The sequence below is a fragment of the Dermochelys coriacea genome, chromosome 8 (genome assembly GCF_009764565.3).
Source record: "Dermochelys coriacea isolate rDerCor1 chromosome 8, rDerCor1.pri.v4, whole genome shotgun sequence".
Taxonomy (NCBI): domain Eukaryota; kingdom Metazoa; phylum Chordata; order Testudines; family Dermochelyidae; genus Dermochelys; species Dermochelys coriacea.
In genome coordinates, this window is record NC_050075.1 from 6,332,584 (window position 1) to 6,344,534 (window position 11,951).

Here is an 11,951-nt window from a genome sequence, read left to right on the forward strand (position 1 = left end):
TTGCACCATCAAAGTATACAAGACGGCACTCCTGACCGGCAATCGAACCCCACATTGCAGAGAGGGGCAGCCAGCTCTAAGCCTCTCTTTTCCTTTTTCCAACTGATTGTTTTAAAGAACTATTTCCTTTTGCTTTTCTTCTTTCAATTTTTTTTCTAAAATCTCTGTGTGATATTTTTAAAAACCCAGACAAACAAACAGCCCTACACCCTAGCCAACAGATGGCCAAAAAACCCCTGAGACAGTCAAGGTAACTAGGCCACTCAATGTGTGGAATATTGTGACACCCATTTTGTCTACACCAGTCAGCTGGAGGCTAAACGGGCCCTCCCACTGTACTGACTGGTGTGGGGGAGAAGGGAGCGTTAAGCAACATGAAGAATGCAATTTCATTAAATCTGTGGGAAAATAATCAAATTAGACCCCCCTCCATAAGGCTGGCTTATAGCAAAGTGATACAACTCTCTCAAGGTGAGAGAGTGCATAGGGGACATTCTGGCCTGGAACAGAGCTCCTGAAAGCTAGAGCCACCACTAGGATATGACGAGAAAGACTCGGCATTAGACCCGAGCCAGTAATTTAACCTGATATTTCCTAGGATCAGAGAAGTTGGGCAGAAGAGACCCAAATGGCCATCCAGCACATTGCGCTGCAGCGCGGGGCGTTCCCCAGCAAAGCGCAGCTGGGAATCACACAGCAACTGCGATGGGAAGTTCTGTTTAGTGCCATTTGCCTCCCTATGGGCCTGATCCATACGGGCCTGAAATCAACAGGGACTGGGGTGGGGTGGGGGGAGGGTTTCTATTGACTTCAATGGATCAGCCCAAAGCTGGCATGGGGAATGGTGCACAGCCGACCTGGACCAGGAGAGGGACGCTGCTCTACAGAACAGCATGGACGGGGTGGAGGGAAGGGATCAAAGCCCCGCTGGGAAACGCAACAAGTGGGGCTGCAATTGTAGGGACTGTGACAAAGATTCTCTCAAGTCTCCTCACTAGGGGCCGGAGCCCTTGGAAAGGCTCTTATTGACTTCAACAAGTTTTGAATCAGGATCAGGAGGGACCCAACCCATTTGCCAACCTTGCCCACCTCTAAGTCCACCCTGCACAGAAGAGAAAGGCCTCTCTCCCCCGCCATCCCCCCTTCCACTGGCCCCTTTTCTGAGAGGGAGAAGGGCAAAGAAAGGCAGGAAAGGGGAAGCAGCAGCTGTGTGAGGGCAGGCGGCAGCAAGAGGCAGAGGAAGGAGGAAGAGAACTGTCAACCGGCTCCGGTGTGTGTCTCAGCGCGGGGTGGGCTCGTGGTCGGGCAGGGCTGGCCAGCCTCACGCAGAGTGGAGGGACAAGGCCACCTTGACACAGGCGAGCTGCTTGGCACCGTTGCTCAAGACAACCTGGACGTGGTATTCGCCATTAGTCAGCCAGGAGGGCAACTGTATGACGGGCAAGTAGAACTCACTGGTTGGCAGGGAGTAGGAGCCCTAAGGAGGGAAACAGATGCCAAAACATTAGCCCACAGCAGCTCCCGCCTCACCCCACCACTGGCTTCCCCTGTCCCAAAGTACAAGCCCACTGAGGGGTGACTCCACCAAGCTTTTGGATTCTACCCCCATTCGCTCCCTGCCCTGCACCTCTTGTGGAGTCTCAGTCATTATCAAGATGAACAGATCAAGCATGTTTGAATGTCCATAATTACTGATCACTAATTACTCCCCCAGTGGTGTCTTTTGCTGCCCACCCATCTCCGGGGGCACCCTGCAGCCCACCGCCCAGTGATTTCCAGATCAGCCTCTCTGCTTCTCAGCCACCTGCCTGGTGCAGAGACCTCTGCACCTGTGGGTTTCTGCCTGTATTCCCCTATGTTCCTGGGCCCCCTTTCCATGGTCCGGGCGAGCTCAGTACGACTGGCTCTGGCAGTGTCTGGAAGGTGATTTTCTCCTCTCCAGCCAGCTTCACCACTGCAGGCAAGTTACTCCCTGCCCCTGATCAGGGAGACTTTCCCAGGCCGGACCGAGTCCAGCTACCTTTGGGGCAGCGTTTCCCAGCAATGTTACAAGCAACCCCCAGGTGGCAGCAGCGATTAAAGCAAGCTGACACCCCATCGAATTCGTCTGGAACCATCCTTCTTAGGCCAGTCGAAGCACAAGAAGGTCCAGAGATCACACAGCGACTGAGACGGTCCTCAGGGACTCCCTCGCCCCCAGCCTAGCCCACAACGCCGGGGGCCTTCCTGCGCTGCTGACCCACAATGGCTACAGAATGCCCCCAGGGATGGGGAAGCAAAGCCCCAGATCTCCCTGGCGTGGGCCTGCTGGACCCAGGCTCTGCCTGATTCCCCACTGCTTTGCATCGTGTATGCAAAGTGGGTGCTTTGGATTGGGTCAGAGCAGATCAGAACAGGTCCATCTAGTTCAGGACCCTGTCTCCAACAACGGCCAGTTCCTCTGACCTGACCCACAGACTGCAAGGCAATGGTGAATCCAGCCAACAGACAGGCTGCCCTCTAACGACCCCTTCTCTCAGCAGCCAGTTTCTATTCTCTCTCCTCCAAGTGCTCGTGAAGCCCCTTCCCCAGCACACAGACAGCTGACTGAGAGGGCAAGGGGAGAGGCGGGCTGCCATGCTGAGCAGGGGTCCTGGACTTTAGGGGTTGTGACCACCCTGCCCTTTCCATGTCACTATATGACAGGAGGCTCCCTGCTGGCTCTTGGCTAGACGGGAAGCAGGGGTCCTGACAAGGAACATGCGGAGAATGTCTGGCTTAGCGCTTACCTGTTTGAAGGGGCAGTGACAGGGGATGCCATAGCTGAGCAGGGGCTCGGGGCATGGTGTTCCGGGCGGGATGATGTTGTCCAGGATTCCGCAAAGGTTATCGTATGTGCAGCTCCCAATCTCGTCCACGCAGGGGACCTTTATCCACATGTCAACTATCTTCTTTTCCACGGTAAACACCGCCTGGGACAAAGGATTGCACACGTCACATACCAGAGAATCCCAGCTGGTACGGTCTCCTCTCCAACCTTCCCCTCCTCCTGGAAGCCTTCCTCTATAACCTTGCCATACACCAGCTTTCCTGACCAATCGGCCCATGTCTTGGTTTCTCTTGGTGGTTTTAGACTGTAAGCTCTTCCAGGCAGGAAATGCACCTTCTTAAACTGAAGGCACTGGTGCTACTCCAGACTGACAGATCAGAAACCAGCCCTGTGTCTGCAAAGTGCTGAGTACATAGGGCACAATGCAAGAGACTTTTAGGAACAACAACATCTGAGAAAGCCATCACTGGGCTGTAGGTTTCATATTCAGAACAGCTCAACGGAAACCCATCTTCCTCTTTAATGCTGTTCCCAAAAAAAACACATGACTTTACCCAGATTTCAAAGTAGCAGCCGTGTTAGTCTGTATTCACAAAAAAGAAAAGGAGTACTTGTGGCACCTTAGAGACTAACAAATTTATTTGAGCATAAGCTTTCGTAAGCTACAGCTCACTAGCTCACAAAAGCTTATGCTCAAATAAATTTGTTAGTCTCTAAGGTGCCACAAGTACTCCTTTTCTTTTTTACCCAGATTGTAAACCCTCACTATCTCTCTGCAGAGCCTCTAACACAGCGGTACCTTGATCTAGGCATCTTCCAAGCATTACCACAACACAAACATGAAATAACAGCACTGGGAACAGCAGTAAAGGCTGCAAAGTCTTGCCCTTGGAGGTGCCGGCACACAGCTCCCTCCAAACTCCAGGGCAGAATTTGCCCCGCTCTGATTCTTTGGCATGAGCAGCAGTGTGCTAAAACACCACAAGGAGCTGCAGAAAGTTGATCCAGAGCCACACTCCACTAAATAAAAGAAACGGAACAGAAATGTACTGTCCTGGGCAGCAATTCCCCTTTCGCCTTGCTGGGTGTTTGTTACCGTTGCAGCTACCTGGCTGAGGGACAGGAGGCACTTGGGAGATAGGGGAGAAAGGCGGGCTAGTTCTTCTTTCACTTCTGCAATCGCAGCTGTGTCCTTGAGACGGCCCCGGTTTCGTCCTGCCCTGGCATCCCCAGTGAATCCTAGCAGTCGTCCCTCTGCCCGCTGCAGCCAGGACAGGGCCGCAGCAGCGTCACCCCGCGTCCTCGTTTTATGCCAGAGGTAGTTGGGGGTGCCATGCTAGCAAAGGGGAATTCCCACTGGCTCAGCCCAGCGCTGGCAGTGATCGTGCCCAGATGTCAAGGGCCAGGGGAGAATCAGGCCTGCTATCACTCGCTACGCAAACTCTTGGGAAATGATCATAAAATCGCCCCGTCAGCACTGGCTCTGCAGGCAGGGCTGCCTGCTGGTTAACACCCTGCATTAGAGACCAGACGGGAGAGTCCTGCCCCTGCAGATCAGGGCCCAGGGCACAGGGGTGTAACCGCCCTCATCCAGCCAGCCCTCGCCCACCACACTGACACAGAAAAAGGGCAGGCCAGGGCTCACAGTGTCACTGATGGGAAGGGAGCCCTGTAGCAAGGCCTGCCTCCCCTTGCTGCCCACACTATCATATGATCCAGCTTGCATGGTTGGGGAACTTGCCACCAGCAGCCCTTCCGCTTTCAGCCCTTGCCACCAGCAGCCCTTCGCCACAACACTCCCGCCCCCTGCAAGGGGCAGACGCCCTGCAATGCCCACCTCTCAGCCGTGTTTGCAGCCTGGGCAATGCATGTCACTAATCTCTAAAGGTCAGACCCTCTGCCGTGGGTCCCAGGAAGGCATGTGGGCTCAGGAGGCCCCCAGCCTCCCAGCTGCAGTGGGTGCTGTGCACCTGGGGTGGAGCTTTAAGGAAGTGATTATGTTAGTTATCGGCGTCTCCGCAATCAGGAGCCTAGCCTGGCATTTGGGGGTGGGTAATAGGTCTGCTCCGCTTGACCAGTGTTCTGGGACGGGCGTGGGGGGAGGTCGCCTGATAGAGAGGTATCTCCCACCTGCTCTCCGCATCTCCTGGAATCCTATCCCTCCCTCACCCTTCCTCTTCTCTCATTTCATCTTCCAATGAAGGTTTCCCCTTGTCTCTTTCCCTCCTCCTGTCCTTAATCTGACTCCCCCACTCAGGGTCTCCCATCTCTCTGCCCCCCCAGCACCCCCCTTCTCATTGCTACTGTGTTCCCTCCCTCTCTCTCCCTCCCTGTGTTGCCTTGTTCTTTTCTTTCTCTGAACACCCCTTTGTGGCCTTTAGCTCGGTGAAATCATTCCCACCTGGGCGAGGAAAGATCAAGGAAGCAGCCCCCATTGGAGCTCTCCACATCTAAAGCCCTTATTCTCACAGGTGCTGAGCGCTCAGCAGCTCCCGCTGGCTTCGCTGGAATCTGTGGGTGCCCAGGATTTGCCAATCAGCCCGGGGCAGTTTTGGTGCCCGCCTTCCTCAGACTTGGCTGCGTTCCCTCAGCGGCGAGTCCAAGACGCATTCGTCACCCCAGCCTAACACAGACACTGCCAGTTTGCTCCAGGGAGCAGGAGGTGGGAGCAGCTTGGATCTTACCCAGTTCCACTTCACAGGCCGAGCCCGGGGGAGTGGAGAGGGGGTGGGAAGTCACAAGGGAGTGACTACATACAAATAAATGGGCTGCTTTAACTTTTCTGAAGGGAAAGGGAATAGCTATTGTGGTACGAGCACCTTTCTGCCACTATAACTGCATCCGTCCTAGGGGTTGCACTGATCCATTTTAAAAAAAGTTGCCACAGACAGACCGTGCACAAACCAAGCCAGCCTTCGGTCCCCCAGCAGCAAATATTGCTGTGAATAAGAAACTCTGGGCCCTGGAAACTGACTGCAGCAATGGAAGGTCTGGGGCTGGAAACACACCCCAGGTCTACAATCCCCATTTATTCACACCTCTTGGGCATTGCAGAGAATAGAAAGGCCACCGGAGCCAGGTGTTGTGGTGGCTTTTGGCACGTTCTTTCCCAACACTCCACAGCACGTTAATGGGCAGATCCTGTGTCTGAAGAGACCTCTCTGGCGGGCTTGCCCTTTTCACATACCTTCAGAGGTGACGATGTCAACTTCACTGGAAACCGCCATGCTGACTTTCAGGTCCCCGGGGATGTGGATCGGGTCCGGGGTTATGGACAGACTCTTAATCACAAAGGGATCGGTCCCATTGCCACAGTTCTCCCACGAGAAGCCATCAATCTACAGGATTCAGAGAAGGAAAGGGTTAAACAGTCTCTGCACTCAGCTGGGCTGGCTGGCCTGGGAGCAGCACTCTGAGCTAGCATGCCAAGGAGACTCAGTTGTCATGCTCCCCAGAGACACCATAGGCTGCCACAGGAGGGAAGGTACTCTGGTGGGTTCGTGAGGGGCTCTGAAAGGAGTCCCCTCCAGCCCTTCGTAGCAGGAAAGATGGCAGCTGCACTGCAGAGTTCTGGAGTGTGACAGCCCCTCAGAATTCCATTGTGGGGGCAGAGAACTCCATCCATTTCACACACACACACCCACCCACCCACACACACACACACACACACACACTTACTAATGACATTCACAGGGGGAAATGAGCTTCTAAAGCATGCAGTCAAATGCTGAAGAAATAGTAACACTGTACTAACATTTCAGGAGAGATTTTCAAAAGTTCCCAAGGGATTTAGGAGCACAAATGCCATTGCTTCTGGGATCCTAAATCCATCAGGCATTTTAGAAACTCTCCACCTCAGGCAATAATTATAAAGCTGTTTAATATATTTGAGCCCAGCACATGCTCCTCTATCTGGCATTTCCAAGCTTCCTATTGAATAATGCTTATAAAAACATGCATCTCCCAGATTTAACATGTGTGTAGAAATAGCACCTTTGCCACTGACGTCACCAACAAACACTAGACTCTGAAACTCAGAGGGCTTGTTTTATTAACAGGTTCTGAACTGAGTATGTATGGCCTAGTCTACACACTCAGTAGCACCAGTGTAATTGAAGGTGTGGTTTCATACTGATTTAGTTAAACCAGTGCAGCTTTGTGTGTGAACCGTCTTAAACTGATTTAAATCTGGTTTAATACCAGGTTAGCTGGTGTCGGTAAATTAACAGGTGCAAGCTAAACCACCAGAAGAGTATCTACAGTGGTTTGCCATATGGGTTTATCTACACACAGACGTTGTACCAGTATCACTTAAATCAGTTTTGTTACACCAATGCACCAACTTTTGTGCACAGACTCTTATATTAGTTTAAAACTGGTTCGATCAGTTCAGCTTGTACCTGTAAATTTACCAACACAAATTACACCAATATAAGGCAGATTTAAGATGGTATAAGAGCATCCATGCACAAAACTGCACTGGTTTAACTGAACTGGTATCAAGTCACACCTCCAGTTCAAACCAACAAAACTTTGTGTGCACGACTGGGGCTAAATCAAATTAAAACCAATTTAATTCAAACCAGTGCAACTTCTGTGTGTGTAGACAAACCATTCGAAACCAAAGTCTATTTATCCACAGGACAGGTACAGCAGAGGCAACAACAGCTGCATTGGGCATCCCCTCACATAGACTCACCAGCATACCTTGCTCCTGTATTGGGACAGACTGGTTCTATGGGGGCAACCCCTCTGATTTACTGTCAGTGCCATCCCACTAATGTCAGTGGGACTGCCAACATGTCACCAAGAGGAGAACTTGTCCCAGTAGCTCACCTCTGTCTAGTCCTAGTAAATTTCAGCATGTGGCAGTCTGCTGGAGTGGGTATATATCTATAGATTCACACCTCCAATATAAGAACATAAGAATGGCCACACTGGGTCAAATCAATGGTCAGTCTAGGCCAGTATCCTATCTTCTGATCATGGCTGGTGCCAGATGCGTCAGAAGGAATGAACAGAATGGGGCAATTATTAAGTGGTCCATCTCCAGTCATTCAGGCCCAGCTTCTGGCAGTCAGAGGTGTATGGCCACCCAGATCAGGGGCTGCTTAGCATTTCCATGGAACATCTCGTGCTACCTACTCAGAGTGCCTAAGTCTGAGTCATGGATAACTCTGCTTCTTCTAAGTAACATTTCTCCAGCCATATGAAAGGCACATGTCCCCAGGAAGGGACAAAAGCCCAGGTCAAATCTGAAGCTTTATCACTAAAGCCCTTTATTTAGTTTGAGTGCAAACACATGTCTGAACAAGCAAGAGTCAAGGTTTTGTCCTCTTGGATAAAAAACAAGCCCAGCTCCTTGAGAGGGGACGCTACTGAACTGACCAATGTGAGCTCAGAAGGAGCACGGAGTAATTGTTCTGACAGGCGGGGGCTATATGGAAAAGTACGGAAATGCTGCTTCCACCAGTTATAGCTCAGGTAATGGACACTAAAATCCCAGGCACTTATTCCCATTGGATGCCCCTTTTCACTGCCACAGCGGTGGAAAGTGGCCTCAGTATAAAAGCAAACTAGGCATCGATTCAATGTTTGCTTTGGACTAGATGCTCTTGTATAATGGTTTGGCACACACTGAAACCCCGTCCTGTTCTCACACATGGCTCAGAACCCTACTGGGCATGCTCCAAATGATAACAGCTTTTACTCTTGCTGTATTTGGCTTAGCATAGCACCATTTCGGAAACCCCTTGGGGAGATGAAGGTCTCCTTCTTTTCAGCAGACACACCTGGTGCCCCTAGTCCTTTGGCATACGCCAATAGCAAAATGCCCATTGCACTAGCCTGGCTTCATCTTACCAATGCCCAGCACTAGCCAACTCCCTTTCCAGGATCCACATCCTTTCCCATCTATCTACTACAGCTTGCATGTGGCCTCTGGCTGCTTGCTGAAAGCGGATCTGTGGGACAGGAGGCAACAAGCAGGCTCAGGGATACATAAAGCAAGAGACAGGCTCAGGGATACATGACTGACACTGAGCCTTTCACCTCCAAGTCCTGCATTCAAAGGCTGGGATCACGATGGCTCGGGAGACAGGAGCGGGAAAGGGAGCCACGTGCTGCTACGACTCTGTCTGAATCCGGCCAAACTGAAAGCTGTCAACCCAGACTGTTCCCTGCACCCAGGTGACTTCACGCCACACTGGCAGCACGGAGTGGCTCTAGCCCTGGCATAGCCAGCCTGGGGGGTTCACATCAATGACGTGTAATGCCAGTGTAGCAGCTCTTCCACACTATTGCTCCACCCTGCAAGCCAGCCCCAGCAACCCATGCTCCTTTCTGGGCTCCTTGGGGGTCACCGCCAACCGGGGTCACTTAGAACAGGCCTAAAGCTGCCAAATTTCAGGCCGAGACAAATCCAAAGCACAGCCCCATATCAGCAGAGCATAAAGGGGTTACACATCTCGGCACCTCCCTTCCCAAGCTGCACCTCTGAGCTGCAGTGAGGCTCTGGGCCATGCATCCGTGTCCGTTCTGCAGCCTCTGTGCAAAGAGTTGCATGCTTATCTGCCTAACCTTGAGTTTTTGGACAGAGCCTCCGGCTCTGGGGAGATCTCTCACACCCACAGAACTGGCTCCAACTTTCATGACCTTGGCTGGTGAGGTGGTTGCTGCAAAAGCAGAACCGACATTTAAAAGAACAAAATGAGAACTGAAAGTTGGACAGGGCCCAGATAAGGCAGCTCCTGAGCCCGGCCTCTGTACTGGCTCTTGCAGTCACGGGGCTATTATTGTACAGATTCAATAATAATGCAATCTATTTCATGTCTGAGTTATGGTCCAAATGGCAAGACGGACTCCAGAAGGTGGGTAAGGAATGGGACAGCCATTAGGAACAGCTCAGGCCGCAGTTATCCATAGTATGCGGGTATGGCTGAGGGACCTTGGCCAGCTCCTGGTGGACAAGCATCCATGTCACCAAACCACCACTACCGAGACCCTCTCTGGCCATGGACACAGGCAGTGCCAGCTCACAGAAGGGCAAAGCCTTGGGGTCTGATTCCCCACCTGGTGCCATCATTTGTACCCATGCAACAGGAGCTCGGCACACTGCCCCATTAGGACGGCAGCAATTCACATCCGCTTGGCACAGGTGTAAACAACTCCACCAGGTGCAGAGCCGCAGGGATTCGAGCTCCTTGTTAGCAGCTCCGGGTTACAGGCTGGCAAGCAGTCCTGCTCCCACACGTGGGCGGGCCGGGCAAGCAAGCAGGGTGCTACGCCTGTAGGAATCCAGGCCAGCGTGCACCACTGCTCTCCTGGGGACAGGAATGGGTGTATAGCCCCATGCTGCCAAGGGTGACAGGTGGGTATGCAGTCCCACCCCTCACGCTGAGTCCCTGCTCCCCATCGGCCTTCAGAAATAATAACGATACAGAGCAGGCTCTTGGAAAGGCTTTTCATTAAAGCCACACTTGACTTTTCCTTCCAAATGGTTGGTTAATTTATACCCCCAAAGGGTTTAAAAAACTATGTCAAAGATCAAAATCGAAACACGTCGAAACGATCGAAACACGACGACTCCACTGACCCGATGGGAATTTTTCTCCCACTCTCGGTCTGCGACACCATTGGCGATTTCGGCTCCTGGTCCCGATGCAGGAGGGGACCCTTTTTGGAGACCTGGAAACCCCTGGCCAGGCAGGAAAACCATTTCCCACCCAGCTCTCCCGCTCCGGCTGCTGCCCAGGGCTGGGACCTCGCTCCCCGCCCCGGCTCTCCGTCCACACTGGCCAGCCCACCCAGGCACTCAGGACACTCGCAGGCTCCCGCACTTGGCACGTGTGGGCCAGTGCTCATGGGCCCTTAGGAACCTGCGTCTGCCCCAGCCACAGCCCTGACCCGTCCCCCAGGAGGGTGAAGCCCCCTTACCTTGCTCAGCCTCCGGGACTGAGGCCTCTCCGCCAGGAAGGGCTGCCCCCCCCGGCCGCCCCGCACAGCTGGGCACAGCTGCAGGGCACAGAGCGCCAGGGCCAGCGCCTGCATCGCCGCCGGGGCAGGCTGAAGCCCCGCGGGCGGGAGCCGGGAAGCGAGGCGGAGAGCGCACGGAGAGGCTCCGCTCCGGAGGCCCGGGGCAGCGGGGTCTCGGTGCCGGAGCGGGACGGGCAGGGCCCGGCGGCGGCGGAATGCGGCTGGCTCGGCCCGTTCTGGCCCCAGCTGCCTGTCGCCTCCTCTGTCGGGTGGGTCTGGTTCAGCCCCGGGCCGGCGGCGCAGGGAGCAGGGACGGGGGAGCAGCGCCGCTCAGCCGGGAGTGGCTGCCGGGAAAGGGCCCTGCCCTCTGCTGGCAAAGAAGGGCTGAGCTCAGGCAGCTCCCTCCGTGCCCTGCCTCCCCTACATCGGCTCACTTCTTACTTCCAGCAGCCCCAGGCAGGGACCAGGGACCGGGCCCCGGGGCCCCGGGCCCCGCCCGGCGCTGTGCAGACACAGCACCGGGCAGTCCCTGCCCCGGGAGTTTGCAATCTAAGCAGAAGACAAGAGACCACAGGTGGGTACCGACAGACACCCGGGAACCAGTGCCACAGTGCCGGCACTGATCTCGGCACAAGGGCCCCTGCCAATGATACCGGATGGTACAGGACTCTCCGAAGAGTCCTACCGAGCGAGACCGATGGCCTGCCTAGCCCAGTGTCCTGTCTCTCACAGGGACCTGTCCCCGATGCTCCAGAGGAACATGCATCATGGACACCTGCCCATAGGATGTATTTTTCCTAGCCCAGTCAATTAATGACAGGTTTCAGAGTAGCAGCGGTGTTAGTCTGTATTCGCAAAAAGAAAAAGAGGACTTGTGGCACCTTCAAGACTAACAAATTTATTAGAGCATAAGCTGTCATGAGCTACAGCTCACTTCGTTCAGTCAAGTAATGGTTGCTTTATCCTATATAATGTCACTATGGATGGTGTTAGTCATACCAATATCTAATCCTGGTTTAAATTCTGCTAAACTTGGTGTCAATGATATAGTGGCAGGAGTTCCACAGGTTAACAGAGTGTTGTGTAAAAAACTAATCTGTTTATCTACCCGAGGAGTGTTGGTATCTCCAAACCTGAGGCTTAGAACCCTTAGCCAGCCCCTCCAGAT

The 11,951-nt window shown here is 53.4% G+C and overlaps 1 protein-coding gene across 1 annotated transcript; it reads right to left on the reverse strand.

The window, feature by feature from the left end:
- Positions 1 to 297: 297 nt before the first annotated feature.
- On the reverse strand, positions 298 to 11,126 carry GM2A (GM2 ganglioside activator). Its single transcript, XM_043491299.1, is given in 5 exon segments — positions 298 to 1,477; positions 2,769 to 2,936; positions 2,938 to 2,951; positions 5,997 to 6,147; positions 10,745 to 11,126. Coding segments are annotated over 5 exon segments (603 nt in total). The 5' UTR covers positions 10,859 to 11,126; the 3' UTR covers positions 298 to 1,321.
- Positions 11,127 to 11,951: the final 825 nt, after the last annotated feature.